A 17,849-nucleotide genomic window follows, 5' to 3' on the forward strand; every position below is an offset into this window, starting at 1 on the left:
GGGGTGAGTGGTGAGGGTGAGGGTCAGTTGTGAGCGTGAGTGGTGAGGGAGAGGGGTGAGTGGTGAGGGAGAGGGGTGAGTGTGAGTGGTGAGAGTGAGTGGTGAGTGGTGAGGGTGAGTGGGGAGTCGTGAGTAGTGAAGTTGATTGGTGAGGGTGAGTGAGGGTCATTGGTGAGTGGTGAGGGCGAGTGGCGGTTGTGAGTGGTGTTTAGTGAGGGGTGAGTGGTGAGGGTGAGCGTGAGTGGTGAGTGGTGAGGGTGAGTGGTGAGGGCGAGTGGTGAGGGTGAGTGGTGAGGGTGAGCAGTGAGGGTGAGTGGTGATTGGTGAGGATGAGTGGTGAGGGCGAGTGGCGGTTGTGAGTGGTGATTAGTGAGGGGTGAGTGGTGAGGGTGAGCGGAGAGTGGTGAGTGGTAAGGGTGAGTGGTGCGGGTGAGTGGTGAGGGAGAGGGGTGAGTGGTGAGGGTGAGTGGTGAGGGAGAGGGGTGCGTGGTGAGGGTGAGTGGTGAGGATGAGTGGTGAGTAGTGAGGATGATTGGTGAGGGTGAGTAGTGAGGGTCAATGGTGAGCGTGAGTGGTGAGGGAGAGGGGTGAGTGGTGAGGGAGATGGGTGAGTGGTGAGGGAGAGAGGTGAGCGTGAGTGGTGAGAGTGAGTGGGGAGTGGTGAGGGTGAGTGGTGAGGAAGAGTGGTGAGTAGTGAGAATGATTGGTGAGGGTGAGTGGTGAGGGGGAGTGGTCAGTGGTGAGGGTGAGGGTCAGTGGTGATCGTGAGTGGTGAGGGAGAGGGGTGAGCGTGAGTGGTGAGAGTGAGTGGTGAGTCGTGAGTAGTGAAGATGATTGGTGAGGGTGAGTGAGGGTGAGTGGTGAGGGCGAGTGGCGGTTGTGAGTGGTGTTTAGTGAGGGGTGAGTGGTGAGGGTGAGCGTGAGTGGTGAGTGGTGAGGGTGAGTGGTGAGGGCGAGTGGTGATGGTGAGTGGTGAGCGGTGAGGGTGAGCAGTGAGGGTGAGTGGTGATTGGTGAGGGTGAGTGGTGAGGGCGAGTGGCAGTTGTGAGTGGTGATGAGTGAGGGATGAGTGGTGAGGGTGAGCGTGAGTGTTGAGGGTGAGTGGTGAGGGTGAGTGGTGAGGGTGAGTGGTGAGCGGTGAGGGTGATTGTTGAGGGTGAATGGTGAGGAGTGGTGGTAGTGAGTGGTGAGGGAGAGGGGTGAGTGGTGATGGTGAATGGTGATGGAGAGGGGTGAGTGGTGAGTAGTGAGGGTGAGTGATGAGCGTGAGTGGTGAGAGTGAGTGGTGAGAGTGAGTGGTGAGGGCGAGTGGTGAGGGTGAGTGGTGAGGGTGAGCAATGAGGGTGAGTGGTGATTGGTGAGGGTGAGTGGTGAGGGCGAGTGGCGGTTGTGAGTGGTGATTAGTGAGGGGTGAGTGGTGAGGGTGAACGGAGAGTGGTGAGTGGTGAGGTTGAGTGGTGAGGGTGAGTGGTGAGCGGTGAGGGTGATCGGTGAGGGTGAGTAGTGAGGGCGAGTGGTGAGGGTGAGTGGTGAGGGTGAGTGGTGAGGGAGAGGGGTGAGTGGTGAGGGTGAGTGGTAAGGGAGAGGGGTGAGTGGTGAGGGTGAGTGGTGAGGATGAGTGGTGAGTAGTGAGGATGATTGGTAAGGGTGAGTAGTGAGGGTCAGTGGTGAGCGTGAGTGGTGAGGGAGAGAGGTGAGTGGTGAGGGAGAGGGGTGAGTGGTGAGGTGGTGAGTGTGAGTGGTGAGTGTGAGTGGTGAGGGTGGGTAGTGAGAGTGAGTGGTGAGGGTGAATGGTGAGTGTGTGAGGGTGAGTGGTGAGGGTGAGTGGTGGTGGTGATGGTGAATAGTGAGAGTGAGTGGTGAGGGTGAGTGTTGTGGGTGAGTGGTGATTGGTGAGTGGCGAGGGAGAGGGGTGAGTGGTGAGTGGTGGTGGTGAGGGTGAGTAGTGAGAGTGAGTGGTGAGGTTGCGTGTTGTGGGTTAGTGGTGAGGGAGAGGGGTGAGAGTGAGTGGTGAGAGTGAGTGGGGAGTGGTGAGGGTGAGTGGTGAGTGGTGGGGGTGAGTGGTGAGGGTGAGGGTCAGTTGTGAGCGTGAGTGGTGAGGGAGAGGGGTGAGTGGTGAGGGAGAGGGGTGAGTGTGAGTGGTGAGAGTGAGTGGTGAGTGGTGAGGGTGAGTGGGGAGTCGTGAGTAGTGAAGTTGATTGGTGAGGGTGAGTGAGGGTCATTGGTGAGTGGTGAGGGCGAGTGGCGGTTGTGAGTGGTGTTTAGTGAGGGGTGAGTGGTGAGGGTGAGCGTGAGTGGTGAGTGGTGAGGGTGAGTGGTGAGGGCGAGTGGTGAGGGTGAGTGGTGAGGGTGAGCAGTGAGGGTGAGTGGTGATTGGTGAGGATGAGTGGTGAGGGCGAGTGGCGGTTGTGAGTGGTGATTAGTGAGGGGTGAGTGGTGAGGGTGAGCGGAGAGTGGTGAGTGGTAAGGGTGAGTGGTGCGGGTGAGTGGTGAGGGAGAGGGGTGAGTGGTGAGGGTGAGTGGTGAGGGAGAGGGGTGCGTGGTGAGGGTGAGTGGTGAGGATGAGTGGTGAGTAGTGAGGATGATTGGTGAGGGTGAGTAGTGAGGGTCAATGGTGAGCGTGAGTGGTGAGGGAGAGGGGTGAGTGGTGAGGGAGATGGGTGAGTGGTGAGGGAGAGAGGTGAGCGTGAGTGGTGAGAGTGAGTGGGGAGTGGTGAGGGTGAGTGGTGAGGAAGAGTGGTGAGTAGTGAGAATGATTGGTGAGGGTGAGTGGTGAGGGGGAGTGGTGAGTGGTGAGGGTGAGGGTCAGTGGTGATCGTGAGTGGTGAGGGAGAGGGGTGAGCGTGAGTGGTGAGAGTGAGTGGTGAGTCGTGAGTAGTGAAGATGATTGGTGAGGGTGAGTGAGGGTGAGTGGTGAGGGCGAGTGGCGGTTGTGAGTGGTGTTTAGTGAGGGGTGAGTGGTGAGGGTGAGCGTGAGTGGTGAGTGGTGAGGGTGAGTGGTGAGGGCGAGTGGTGATGGTGAGTGGTGAGCGGTGAGGGTGAGCAGTGAGGGTGAGTGGTGATTGGTGAGGGTGAGTGGTGAGGGCGAGTGGCAGTTGTGAGTGGTGATGAGTGAGGGATGAGTGGTGAGGGTGAGCGTGAGTGTTGAGGGTGAGTGGTGAGGGTGAGTGGTGAGGGTGAGTGGTGAGCGGTGAGGGTGATTGTTGAGGGTGAATGGTGAGGAGTGGTGGTAGTGAGTGGTGAGGGAGAGGGGTGAGTGGTGATGGTGAATGGTGATGGAGAGGGGTGAGTGGTGAGTAGTGAGGGTGAGTGATGAGCGTGAGTGGTGAGAGTGAGTGGTGAGAGTGAGTGGTGAGGGCGAGTGGTGAGGGTGAGTGGTGAGGGTGAGCAATGAGGGTGAGTGGTGATTGGTGAGGGTGAGTGGTGAGGGCGAGTGGCGGTTGTGAGTGGTGATTAGTGAGGGGTGAGTGGTGAGGGTGAACGGAGAGTGGTGAGTGGTGAGGTTGAGTGGTGAGGGTGAGTGGTGAGCGGTGAGGGTGATCGGTGAGGGTGAGTAGTGAGGGCGAGTGGTGAGGGTGAGTGGTGAGGGTGAGTGGTGAGGGAGAGGGGTGAGTGGTGAGGGTGAGTGGTAAGGGAGAGGGGTGAGTGGTGAGGGTGAGTGGTGAGGATAAGTGGTGAGTAGTGAGGATGATTGGTAAGGGTGAGTAGTGAGGGTCAGTGGTGAGCGTGAGTGGTGAGGGAGAGAGGTGAGTGGTGAGGGGTGAGTGGTGAGGGAGAGGGGTGAGCGTGAGTGGTGAGAGTGAGTGGAGAGTGGTGAGGGTGAGTGGTGAGGACGAGTGGTGAGTAGTGAGGATGATTGGTGAGGGTGAGTGGTGAGGGGGAGTGGTGAGGGTGAGTGGTGAGGGTGAGGGTCAGTGGTGATCGTGAGTGGTGAAAGAGAGGGGTGAGTGGTGAGGGAGAGGGGTGAGCGTGAGTGGTGAGAGTGAGTGGTGAGTCGTGAATAGTGAAGATGATTGGTGAGGGTGAGTGAGGGTGAGTGGTGAGTGGTGAGGGCGAGTGGCGGTTGTGAGTGGTGTTTAGTGAGGGGTGAGTGGTGAGGGTGAGCGTGAGTGGTGAGTGGTGAGGGTGAGTGGTGAGGGCGAGTGGTGATGGTGAGTGGTGAGCTGTGAGGGTGAGCAGTGAGGGTGAGTGGTGATTGGTGAGGGTGAGTGGTGAGGGCGAGTGGCGGTTGTGAGTGGTGATTAGTGAGGGATGAGTGGTGAGGGTGAGTGGTGAGGGCGAGTGGCGGTTGTGAGTGGTGATTAGTGAGTGTTGAGTGGTGAGGGTGAGTGGTGAGGGTGAGTGGTGAGCGGTGAGGGTGATTGGTGAGGGTGAGTGGTGAGGAGGAGTGGTGGTAGTGAGTGGTGAGGGAGAGGGGTGAGTGGTGAGGGTGAGTGGTGACGGAGAGGGGTGAGTGGTGAGGGTGAGTGATGAGCGTGAGTGGTGAGAGTGAGTTGTGAGAGTGAGTGGTGAGGGTGTGTGGTGAGGGTGAGTGGTGAGAAGTGAGGATGATTGGTGAGGGTGAGTGGTGAGCGTGAGTGGTGAGGGAGAGGGGTGAGTGGTTAGGGTGATTGGTGAGGGAGAGGAGTGAGTGGTTAGGGTGAGTGGTGAGGGAGAAGGGTGAGTGGTGAGTGGGTGAGGGTGAGTGGTGAGGGTGAATGATAAGTGGTGTGGATGATTGGTGAGGGTGATTGGTGAGGGAGAGTGGTGAGGGTGATTGGTGAGGGAGAGTGGTGAGGGTGAGTGGTGAGGGTGAGTGATGATGGAGAGGGGTGAGTGGTGAGGTTGAGTGGTTAGCGTGAGTGGTGAGAGTGAGTTGTGAGTGGTGAGGGTGAGTGGTGAGGGTGAGTGGTGAGTAGTGAGGATGATTGGTGAGGGTGAGTGGTGAGGGTGAGTGGTGAGGGAGAGGGGTGAGTGAATTTTAATTACACATTTGTATTTTCATTGATATGTAATGTTTTAAAGTTTTCAGAAGATTTAAAATGTATTTTTCCCCCGGGCAACGCTGGGTATATCGAGTTTATAGCACAAAGTGCTCGCCTGACACGTGTGGGGTGTCGAGGCCTAGTACCGTGCAGAGCCTCCGGCCTAGCCTAGATTGCCCACCCGGCCGAGGCTGGGTGCTGGGGCTGCCCCTTCCCCGCGCTAGAATAATATTGTCTAATCGCTATAATTGTATTATCTACAGACCCTATAATAGTAATTGCACACACTGGAGTGGGGGGGGGGAGTGAAGAGGACGTGAAACTTTGATGTATTTACCTCAGCGTCGCGTGTTAATGCGTGTACATATTTTTAACGGGAATTAAAAATGGCGTCCACCCCGCAGCGACGGCATTGCTGCCCGTTGCCAGGGGCAAACGTCCTGGTCGGCGTCTCGCGCATGCGCAACGGCGTGCTTCGTCACGCGCCGGTCGGCAATCTAACCTATATAATTCATTTTTTGTCTGTCTGTCTATCTGTCTGTCTGTCTATCTGTCTGTCCGTCCGTCCGTCTGCGTACGCTCCCTTGCGGGGGATGTAGCTCTCGGACCGTGGGGTTCGCCGAGATTAAATTTTGCAGGTGGGCACGCCCCCGGCCCCGCGGTAAACTTAGGCATTTCCGATTTTTCGTCTCTAAACTTTAAATCGGACCGATTATCGATTTAGTGCGATTTCTCGTTAATGATTTATTTAAATCTTTATTTATTTATTTAATGTCGCCGGACCACGGCGGTTGCCCCTGGCAATGGGTAGCAACAACTTCGCTGCGGGGTGGACGCCATTTTTAATTCCTGTAAAAAATATGCGCACGCATTAACACGCGACTCTGAGGTAAATTCATCAAAGTTTCACGTCCTCTTCACTCCACCCCCACCCCAATGTGTGCAATTACTATTATAGGGTCGGTAGATAATAAAATTATAGCGATTAGACAGTATTATTGTTGCGCGGGGGGGGGTGTAACGGCCCTAGTACCCAGCCTCAGCCGAGTGGGCAATCTAGGCGAGGCCGGAGGCTCTGCACGGTACTAGGCCTCGACACGAAACTCTGTCAGGCGACGACTTTGTGGTATAAACTCGATATACCCAGCGTTGCCCGGGGGAAAAATACATTTTAAATCTTCTGAAAACTTTTAAAAAATAACATACCAATGAAAATACAACTGTGTAATTAAAACTCTAAAACCGACCGCGCCAAGAATCGATTCTCTGAATCGCGAAAAGGAATCGAAGGTTGTAGATTCATTTAGAATCGCCTTATTTCCGTTTAATATAAGTTGGTTATAGAGTTGATATAAACTGCTACAAATGGGAAATATCCGGCGTTGACCGGGGCTAAAATATAATTAAAAACTCCTGAAAACTTTAAAGCATAACATAACAATGAAAATAAAACTCTGTAATTAAAAATGGAAATCTCCTATGCGCCAGGAATCGATTCTTTGAATAGCGCAAAGGAATCATCGAAGGTTGTAGATTTCTTTAGGATCGCCATTAACATGTGGTGAGGGAGAGGAGTGGTGAGGGAGAGGAGTGGTGAGGGAGAGGAGTGGTGAGGGAGAGGAGTGGTGAGGGAGAGGAGTGGTGAGGGAGAGGAGTGGTGAGGGAGAGGAGTGGTGAGGGAGAGGAGTGGTGAGGGAGAGGAGTGGTGAGGGAGAGGAGTGGTGAGGGAGAGGAGTGGTGAGGGAGAGTGGTAAGTGGTGAGGGTGAGTGGTAAGTGGTGAGGGTGAGTGGTGAGGGTGAGGTTGAGTGGTAAGTGGTGAGGGTGAGTGGTGAGGGTGAGGTTGAGTGGTGAGGGTGAGTGGTGATTGGTGAGGGTGAGGGTGAGTGGGGAGGGTGAGTGGCGGTTGTTAGTGGTGATTAGTGAGGGGTGAGGGTGAGCGTGAGTGGTGAGGGTGAGGTTGAGTGGTGAGCAGTGAGGGTGAGTGGTGATTGGTGAGGGTGTGATTGGTGAGGATGAGTGGTGAGGGTGAGTAGTGAGGGTGAGTGGTTGTTGTGAGGGTGAGTGGTTGTTGTGAGGGTGAGTGGTGAGGGTGAGTGGTAAGAGTGAGTGGTGAGGGTGAGTGACGGTTGTGAGAGGTGATTAGTGAGTGGTGAGGGTGAGTGGTGAGGGTTAGTGGTGAGCATGAGTGGTGAGGGTGGGTGTTGAGTGTGAGTGGTGAGGGTGAGTGGTGATTGTTGAGGGTGTGATTGGTGAGGATGAGTGGTGAGTAGTGAGGGTGAGTGGTGAGGGTGAGTGGTGAGTGGTGAGGGTGAGTGGCGGTTGTGAGTGGTGATTAGTGAGGGGTGAGTGGTGAGGGTGAGCGTGAGTGGTTAGGGTGAGTGGTGAGGGTGAGCGGTGAGGGTGAGCAGTGAGGGTGAGTGGTGATTGGTGAGGGTGTGATTGGTGAAGATGAGTGGTGAGTGGTCAGGGTGAGTGGTGAGGGTGAGTGGTGAGCGGTGAGGGTGAGTGTTGAGGGTGAGTGGTGAGTGGTTAGGGTGAGTAGTGAGGGTGAGTGGTGAGCGTGAGTGGTGAGCGTGACTGGTGAGGGAGAGTGGTGAGGGAGAGTGGTGAGGGAGAGTGGTGAGGGAGAGTGGTGAGGGAGAGTAGTGAGTAGTGAGGGTGAGTGGTAAGTGGTGAGGGTGAGTGGTGATTGGTGAGGGTGAGTGGTGAGGGAGAGTGGTGAGGGAGAGTGGTGAGGGAGAGTGGTGAGGGAGAGTGGTGAGGGTGAGTAGTGAGTGGTGAGGGTGAGTGGTAAGTGGTGAGGGTGAGTGGTGATTGGTGAGGGTGAGTGGTGAGGGTGAGTGGGGAGGGTGAGTGGCGGTTGTTAGTGGTGATTAGTGAGAGGTGAGTGGTGAGGGTGAGCGTGAGTGGTGAGGTTTAGTGGTGAGCAGTGAGGATGAGTGGTGATTGGTGAGGGTGTGATTGGTGAGGATGAGTGGTGAGGGTGAGTAGTGAGGGTGAGTGGTTGTTGTGAGGGTGAGTGGTTGTTCTGAGGGTGCGTGGTGAGGGTGAGTGGTAAGAGTGAGTGGTGAGGGTGAGTGACGGTTGTGAGAGGTGATTAGTGAGTGGTGAGGGTGAGTGGTGAGGGTTAGTGGTGAGGGTGAGTGGCGGTTGTGAGTGGTGATTAGTGAGGGGTGAGTGGTGAGGGTGAGCATGAGTGGTGAGGGTGAGTGGTGAGGGTGAGCGGTGAGGGTGAGCAGTGAGGGTGAGTGGTGATTGGTGAGGATGTGATTGGTGAGGATGAGTGGTGAGTGGTCAGGGTGAGTGGTGAGCGGTGAGGGTGAGTGTTGAGGGTGAGTGTTGAGGGTGAGTGGTGAGCGGTGAGGGTGAGTGTTGAGGGTGAGTGGTGAGTAGTGAGGGTGAGTGGTGAGCGTGACTGGTGAGTGGTGAGGGTGAGTGGTGAGGGAGAATAATGAGGGAAAGTGGTGAGGGTGAATGGTGAGGGTGAGTGGTGAGGGTGAATGGTGAGGGTGAGTGGTGAGGGTGAGTGGTGATTGGTGAGGGTGAGTGGTGAGGGTGAGTGGGGAGGGTGAGTGGCAGTTGTGAGTGGTGATTAGTGAGAGGTGAGTGGTGAGGGTGAGCGTGAGTGGTGAGGGTGAGGTTGAGTGGTGAGTGGTGAGGGTGAGCAGTGAGGGTGAGTGGTGATTGGTGAGGGTGCGATTGGTGAGGATGAGTAGTGAGGGTGAGTGGTTGTTGTAAGGGTGAGTGGTGAGGGTGAGTGATGAAGGTGAGTGGTAAGAGTGAGTGGTGAGGGTGAGTGACGGTTGTGAGAGGTGATTAGTGAGTGGTGAGGGTGAGTGGTGAGGGTTAGTGGTGAGGGTGAGTGTTGAGCGTGAGTGGTGAGGGTGAGTGGTGATTGTTGAGGGTGTGATTGGTGAGGATGAGTGGTGAGTGGTCAGGGTGAGTGGTGAGGGTGAGTGGTGAGGGTGAGTGGTGAGAGGTGAGGGTGAGTGTTGAGGGTGAGTGGTGAGTAGTGAGGGTGAGTGGTGAGCGTGACTGGTGAGTGGTGAGGGAGAGTGGTGAGGGAGAGTGGTGAGGGTGAATGGTGAGGGTGAGTGGTGAGTGGTGAGGGTGAGTAGCAAGTGGTGAGGTTGAGTGGTGATTGGTGAGGGTGTGATTGGTGAGTATTAGTGGTGAGTGGTGAGGGTGAGTAGTGAGGGTGAGTGCTGAGCGGTGAGGGTGAGTGGTTGTTGTGAGGGTGAGTGGTGAGAGTGAGTGGTGAGGGTGAGTTGTGAGGGTGAGTGGTGATTGTTGAGGGTGTGATTGGTGAGGATGAGTGGTGAGTAGTGAGGGTGAGTGGTGACGGTGAGTGGTGAGGGTGAGTGTTGAGGGTGAGTGGTGAGTGGTGAGGGTGAGTGGCGGTTATGAGTGGTGATTAGTGAGGAGTGAGTGGTGAGGGTGAGCGTGAGTGGTGAGGGTGAGCAGTGCGGGTGAGTGGTGATTGGTGAGGGTATGATTGGTGAGGATGAGTGGTGAGTGGTCAGGGTGAGTGGTGAGGGTGAGTGGTGAGGGTGAGTGGTGAGGGTGAGTGCTGAGTGGTGAGGGTGAGTGGTGAGAGAGTGGTTAGTTTTGAGGGTGAGTGGTGAGGTTGAGTGGTGAGGGTTAGTGGAGAGTGGTGAGTGGTGATTGGTCAGTGGTGATTGGTGAGGATGAATGGTGAGTAGTGAGGGTGAAGTTGAGTGGTGAGGGTGAGTGGTGGTTGTGACGGTGAGTGGTGAGGGTGAGTGGTGAGGGTGAGTGGTGAGGCTGAATGGTGAGGGTGAATGGTGAGAGTGAGTGGTGAGTGGTTAGGGAGAGTGGTGAGTGAGAGTGCTGAGGGTTAGTGGTGAGGGTTAGTGGTGAGAGTGAGTGGTGAGGGTGAGTGGTGATTGGTGAGTGGTGAGGGTGAGTGGTGAGGGTGAGTGGTGAGGGTGAGTGGTGAGGGAGATTGGTGAGGGAGGTTGGTGAGTGGTGAGTTGTGAGGGTGAATGGTGAATAGTGAGTGGGAGTGGTGAGTGGTGAGGATGAGTGGTAAGGGTGAGTTGTGAGTGGTGAATGGTGAGGGTGAATGATGAGTACAGTCAATGTGCACTGCTGTTATCATACCAGGTACCACCACCACAATATGTACTCCTCTCATCATAGCAGATACCACCACAGCAGTATGCACTGCTGTAATCATAGCAGGTTCCACCACAATATGCACTGCTGTCATCATAACAGGTACCAACACAGCAGTATGCACTGCTGTAGTGATAGCAGGTACGACCTCAGTCAGTATACACTGCTGTAGCGATAGTAGATACTGCTATCGAGTTGGTAGATACCGCTATAGTAAATACTAAAACAGTCAGTATATACCGCTACAGTCAGTCAATACTGCTACAGTCAGTATATACTACTATACAGTCAGTACATACTACCACGGTGAGTAGCTACTAGAGTCAGTAGATACTATTATAGAGTGAGTAGATACTGCTATAGATTTTGTAGTTACTACTATAGTCAGTGGATACAACTATAGAGTCAGCAGATACTATACAGTTAGTCGTTACGAGTATATAGTCGGTAGATACTACTGTAGGCCCAGTAAATACTACTATGGTCAGTAGTTATTACAGTCACTAAATACTACTACACAGTCAGTAGCTACTACTGGCTCAGTAGATACTACGGTACAGTCAGTAGATACTACTACAGAGTCAATAGATATCACTTCCTCTGTTGTATGTAAGGTGTTGTTAGTATATATACCTACGAGGGGTAAAGATATTTTTTGAGGGGGGGGGGGGAGACCGCAATTTTCGGAAACCTTTTGACATCAACTATTTACCCCACACTTTCTACAACTTTTTGGACTTGTGAAAGCCTCTTATATATTTGTTGGTGGAGAAATGTACAAACAGCCCACCGGGCTTTGACAATACCTTAGTATCTGTGTATATATATGTAAGGTTTTTAAAAAATATATTTTTCACCCGGGCAAAGCCGGGTACTTCCGCTAGTAGTAAATAAATAAATAAAGAAAAATCGCACTAAATCGATAATCGAACCGATTTAAAGGCGATGGACGAAAAATCGGAAATACCTAAGTTCTCCGCGGGGCCGGGGGCGTGCCCATCGGCAAAACATTTTCATCCTAAACCCCACGGCCCAAGCGCCAAATCCCTCGCAAGCGAGCATACACAGAGGGACAGACAGACAGACAAAATTGTGACGTTTATAGGTAAGATACATGTCGACTTCTTCTGGGTTAACACAAATATATTGACCGATGCCAACTGTGTCTATGTCCCTAAACCTCAAATATATAACTAAGAATAATAGTTAAAAAATACCATCATGTAGCAATTTATACGAATTTGAAATACAACCGGAACACGTTAGAGCATTATAATCAGCAGCTTTTGAAGGCACACCTACATGATGATTAAGTAATAAAAACAACATTCCAATATGTCACAATAGGATGTTAATGAAACGTAGATCAAAGGTGTCAGTTTTGTTGCCAGATAAAAGGGTAAAAAAACTATAATATTTTGCTACTGGCAAATGAGGTTCCAATGGTGTAAATTCTTACCCCGAGCTCTCATACTCTGATGGTGCATTGTCTTTGAGTTGTGCGCCTGTTGGTGTCATCTGGTCCAACACCATGTGAGACTAGGCTCACATGGTGTTGGACCAGATGTGTTATGTTTTTTGTTTGCATTCCGACTGCATGTATTGTGGTCAATGCAAACATGACTCCTTGTAAAAAATGTCAGTTTTTTTGCCAGATAAAAGGGTAAAAAACAATTATCAAGGGTCAACCTGGTCTATAAACTGGCAAGCACAAGCTGGGAAGTATCAGCACCAGTGCTAAGGACATCAACTATGGCCTTTGTGTACTCTGTAACCGTGTACTGTGCACAAATGGACCAGAAGTTGTCACACTCGACTTGCTGTTGTTCAACTGAACACCTCAATGTGGTGTATCATTGGAACCCTGAAGTGGTCCCCAACAACCTGGCTGCACGTGCTGCTATATATGCCTTCCCCACCCATCCACCGCAAAGCTGCAATCATGCAGGGAGTCCTTCACATCGAGGAAAGTCGCCTTGCCATTCATCAGCACATCACTAACGTCCCTCGTCATTACTTGAAGTCACACAAGCCCATTTGAACCAATGTGCTTCTCCATATACAATGCAGGTTCAACCCCGGTGAATCATGGAGAGCTGAATGGAGTTCAAAATCACTCACAAATACCCTGTGAATGACTTAATGCAGAATATCCATGAGTTTGATGTTCCACAAAGCTCATGGTCCACTCTAAGCCGTATCTGCACAAACCGTGGCAGAAAATGCGGATCTGATTCACAAATGGAAAAAAAAACTGCCCAGTGTGCGATTGTGGTCAATAAGAACAGACACAGTACAACATATAACGACACAATGCCCGATCAACAAATACGAAGGAGACATCACAGCGATATATTCCGCTGCTCCTGACGTGGTTATCTGGCTTGACAACCTGAATGCGAAATTGTAGTTGTTGCTCTGCATCTAAATTAGCCATATGGAAGAATTTCACACCTGCCCTTGTATGTATGTTGAACTTCATTTGCACCATATGTAGCCAACCGTGCTAATCAGAGTTACGAGGGAAGGACAACGAACTAACACACAAAGAGCAGTTCTAAAGAAATAGGACTTCAACCTGCATGTAAAAGTGCATAGGTCCAGTGGCTTCCTAATATTGGAAGATCGTTTCAGACGGCTGCAGACGCGCATCTGAAAGCCAACAATCTTGACCATCAATCAGAATCAGAAAGGGTTTTATTTTTTTATTTTTTTTTCAAAAATTTTAATCGCCATGTTAGTTTGCACAAACAAGGAATTCACTATGGTGGGACGGTGCATACATTGAACAAGTAGGAATCTTAACTTATATAAAAGGTATACACTCTAACTATACTAACGTTACAAAGTATAAGTAATACTAAAGGGCTAAAATCTTTAAAATTATGAATAAGTAGACCTTATGAAATGCGAAATGTAAAATGTTAATTAGCCGTATTAAACAATCTTAAAATACAAAAATACAAATAAGATTACACGTTGTAAGTATGTAAAGGTGTAATTATGTAGATAAAATGTTATAGTAAGTGTGACAGTCATTTTAAGTGTAAAAGTCATTTTAAGCCCTTGGCCTTGTTGAGGAGGCCAACAGCGGATGGGAAAAAACTGTTTTTATGACGTGAGGTTTTGGTCTTGATGGACCGCAGCCTTCTGCCGGAGGGGAGTAGCTGGAACAGAGAGTATCCAAGGTGCGAGGAATCGTCCGCAAACTTCCTCGCTCGCCTCAGGGTCCTCAAAGTGTGCAGGTCCTCAAGGGTTGGTAGATTACAGCCAATCACCTTCTCAGCAGTGCGGATGATACGCTGCAGTCTGCTCTTGTCCTTGGCAGTGGCAGCAGCGTACCAGACGGTGATGGAGGAGGTGAGGATGGACTCAATGATGGCTGTATAGAAGTGCACCATCATTGTCTTTGGCAGATTAAATTTCTTCAGCTGCCGTAGGAAGTACATTCTCTGTTGAGCTCTCTTGATAAGGGAGCTGATGTTCAGTTCCCACTTGAGGTCCTGGGAGAGAATAGTGCCCAGGAAGCGGAAGGACTCAACATTGGTGACTGGGGAGTCGCACAGGGTGATGGGGGTGAGTGGGGCTGTATTCTTCCTGAAGTCCACAACCATCTCCACGGTCTTAAGAGCATTAAGCTCCAGGTTGTTCTGGCTACACCAGGTCACCAGGTTGTCAGCTTCCCTCCTATAGTCAGACTCATCCCCATCAGAGATTAGCCCAATGAGGGTGGTGTCGTCCGCAAACTTCAAGAGTTTGACGGACTGGTGACTGGAGGTGCAGCTGTTGGTGTACAGGGTGAATAGCAGAGGGGAAAGGACGCAGCCCTGAGGAGATCCGGTGCTGATTGACCTGGAGGCAGAAACTTGTGATTCGCCATGAAAGTTCGAACAGACAAGGAATTTACTTAGGCAGGAAGGTGCATACATTCAACATATAGGAATCTTAAATCTTAAATAAGTGGTTTACAAGTCTAACTATACTAAAGGTACAAAGTCTAACTAATACTAAGGAGCTAAAGTATGTATAAATTGAATAAAATAGAATCAAAAATATGCAATGGCTCTAATATACAATATAAAATTACAAATATGCAAATAGAGTAACATAGTGCAAATATGGCAGGGTGTCATTGTGCAGATATTGTGCTGAAGTCAGTTTGAGCGTTAAAGTCAGTTTGAGCCCCTGGCCTTGTTGAAGAGGCCAGCAAAGGATGGGAAGAAACTGTTTTTGTGGCGTGAGGTTTTGGTCCTGATCGACCGCAGCCTTCTGCCGGAGGGGAGTAGCTGGAACAGAGAGTGTCCAGGGTGGGAGGAGTCAGCCACAATCTTCCTCGCTCGCCTCAGGGTCCTCGAGGTGTACAGGTCTTCGAGGGTAGGCAGATTGCAGCCAATCACTTTCTCAGCAGTGCGGATGATACGCTGCAGTATGCTCTTGTTCTTGGCAGTGGTAGCAGCGTGATGGGGGTGAGTGTGGCTGTATTCTTCCTGAAGTCCACAAGCATCTCCATTGTCTTGAGAGCATTAAGCTCTAAGTTGTTCTGGCTACACCAGGTCACCAGGTTGTCAGCTTCCCACCTATAGTCAGACTCATCCAAATTAATACGACTCCTCTCAGTCATATGGGTAAACATATATCAATACCTCATCATGATGGCCAGTAGATACTCGTTTTAACATGTTGCCTAGCGATCAAGATGCAGTGCCTTTAACTCGAATATTCAGCCACACGTATTCTGACATCATAATTAATAGGCACATGATCATGCAATGATTATTGCATCACACTGCATGCATTGTAAAGTGAGTTTGAGAAACGATTATTTTATATTCGTGTTGCGTCGTAGAACCACGCAGCGACGGAACTTCTTGTAAGGGCGTTCGCCATTTATTAACATGGGTTAAACACTCGGCTCACACCAGGGGTAGGTGTTCTCTATACTCGGTCCTTCCCGTGGACTCCCAAGCTCTCCTCATCCTAACCTCGGCTATGTCTCGGGCTCTCTCACTCGAGCTGGGACGGGGGTTAATCCAACACTATCCGGTCACGGGCGGGTGAGACCTTCTTCAGCCGATCCACACTCTGGGCTCCCACAACGACCCCGCCTTCGTCACCGGGTCCCCCTTAAGTACCACTTGGGCCGCTCCTCCCCTTCACTGGGACCCGCCCCTGTTCTCGAAGGTGTCTCCTTACAGCGCTCATGACATGACGTCATCACACTACTCCTCTACATTCGTATAAATTGTGTGTACAGGAATTATTCCATGTGACCTCTACAGCCAATAGGAGTTTATTCAATACATTCACAAATAACATTGTAAAAAAAAATCCATTAATTATTAAACGGAATCATTACCTCGAATTGGGACAATTTAGTACACCGCATGGTAGGCGAAACGTTAAATAACTGTATCACTTTGTGTGTGTGTGTTTAAATTAGATATGACAATTCGGCTGGCTGGGAGTAACACCACATGTCGGGGCCGGGTGGAGGTGTTCCACAATGGCGAGTGGGGAACAGTTTGTGACGACTTCTGGAGTCCGCAAGATGCCATGGTCGTGTGTCGTCAACTGGGTTGTGGCCTCAATGGTGTTGCCATGTCAAATGCTTACTTTGAATTGGGCAGTGACCCTATCTGGCTCGACGATGTTCGGTGCTCTGGTTACGAGACTCAGCTCTCCGACTGTAGTCATCTTCCCTGGGGGGATAACAACTGCATCCACTATGAAGATGCCTCCGTCATCTGCTCGCAAGGTTACTTAAGCAGAAGTGTTTTGGTCAATATGTCTGTGTGCCCTGTGGTCTTGCTGTTGCATGCCCAAGCTATTCATGTTCTTTGCAGGCAAGAAATGTATTGATTAATTTATTTTTCATTATTCGCCTTAATCATTGTAAAATAACAAAAACATGTGTTGCACACTCGAAATTAAGGACGTGGGCAGGTCCTCCAAATCGAGGGCAAACACATTTGTTATGGTAATCTGTAAAATGCTTCAGCACGTGTTACAGAAATTCTCAACCCAGTCGCCATTACTCAATAACAGTTTGCCTTAAACTCATCTTTGTCTTTAATCAAAACCTTTACACTTGACTTTTCGAATATTACATTAATCCTAAGTTGTATGTCTATCTATACCATCTACTTATATTGATATCTTACACCCATTATCTGTACTGAAAGTACTATATACGTACTTTACTTGTCATCATTGTACAACTTACTTCTGTACACGTGTTCTATTCTTAATAGCATTGCAAGTAGTCATACTTGAGGTGCATGGGCATGGTTATAGAATAAACAGTATTAGGGTTATATCAATTTACCAGTATTAACTACAGCTCCAACTCTATGTGCACAAAGAGACAGGATACGCAGCGTAGTATTATGCTTTTGGAATTACCAGATACTCTGGTATTAATAAACTATGCTACACATTTTACTCATCAGAAATGGTTAGGATTCTTTCCCCAGTATTTGTTAAGAAACACATCCTTTCCAGCTTGTCATTGCCCTGTGGAATTCAGCTCTTCGGTACTTAATAATCGCCCTACCAAAATGCTTGAAACCTTTTGCTCGCCACTTTTGTTTAATGTTTAATCTTAAGCAATAACCCCTTAAATTTCGATTTAAAGCTTTCGTGACTGCAGGGATTCATCTTCTTGGTTCTTTCGGTAAAGTCACGTAGAAGGGAAGTAATAAAATAATAAAAATAAAACATAATAAAATAATTCTCAAAATATCTGTACCTTATATAAGGTTCAGATATTTTGCTGTGACGGTTTCACCTGAAGACGAAAGCTTGTGTTGCCTCCGAAACGTCGTGAGAATTATTTTATTATGTTTAATTTTTATTATTTTATTACTTCCCTTCTACGTGACTTTACCGAAAGAACCAAGAAGAAAAAACAGTAACCCCTTTTTAACATATTAAACACAACACTTACAAAACAAATATTAAACAACTTAACAAACATATGATCACCGCTCATATTTTGTCTGAATCACCCATGTTGTAGTTGGTCTCCAGTAGCAAACAACAGTTATCCCTTGTGCTACCGGGCTCCTTCTCACGATGGTAGGTTAGCCCAACTTGTCATAGGTGAGTGTCTTTGGCTGTCTTCTCTCTATTTGAGGGTGGCGTCTCCTGTTGTGATGACTATTCTCATCCTCTTCATCATTCTGTTCTAAGTCCCTTTGAGATTCACTTGATGGATTCAATTGCTGTTCTTCATTATTTACAGCTAAATCGGTTTCACTGTATTCTAAAGCCTTCAGCAAGATATGTCCCTCAGTTGTTTAAGTTAACTGATATTCACTCTCTGAATCTGTCTCACTGCTCTCTGTACCAGTTGGTGATACATATTCCTTGGTTACTACGAATTACTGTTGTTCACCTTCTGTCTTATGTGAGTGGAATTCTTCAGATTCTGGATTCAATTGTGACTTTGTGTCCTGATCAGTTTTTGGTCAACTATAGAAAGCTCAATTTCTTTTTCCGTTTCCAACTTACTGTCTGTTGGTTCCTGCATGTCTTTACATTGGCCTCTTGTCCTTGTTTGGTGAGTTTTATTTATTTATTTATTTATTACTCAAACAGCACTGATCATGCATGCATTCTCCTTGAAATTGATTGGTCCACACCAGAGATAGCTTTCCTTAGAGCCTATTCTCATACGGTGTTCGACCAGATGACGCCAAAAGTGCATATGAGACTAGGCTCTAACGAAAGCTGTCTCTGGTGTG

General features: G+C 49.7%; 1 protein-coding gene across 1 annotated transcript in view; it reads left to right on the forward strand.

Annotated features, from left to right (window-relative positions):
• Positions 1 to 17,849, forward strand: part of LOC144948138 (uncharacterized) — a 62,939-nt gene that overhangs the window by 10,762 nt on the left and 34,328 nt on the right. The window contains exon 6 of the mRNA XM_078877567.1: positions 15,545 to 15,859. Coding sequence (XP_078733693.1) covers positions 15,545 to 15,859 — 315 coding nt within the window. The remainder of the gene's footprint in view (positions 1 to 15,544; positions 15,860 to 17,849) is intronic.

The sequence above is a fragment of the Lampetra fluviatilis genome, chromosome 48, assembly GCF_964198595.1.
Source record: "Lampetra fluviatilis chromosome 48, kcLamFluv1.1, whole genome shotgun sequence".
In the NCBI taxonomy this organism is placed as follows: Eukaryota; Metazoa; Chordata; class Hyperoartia; order Petromyzontiformes; family Petromyzontidae; genus Lampetra; species Lampetra fluviatilis.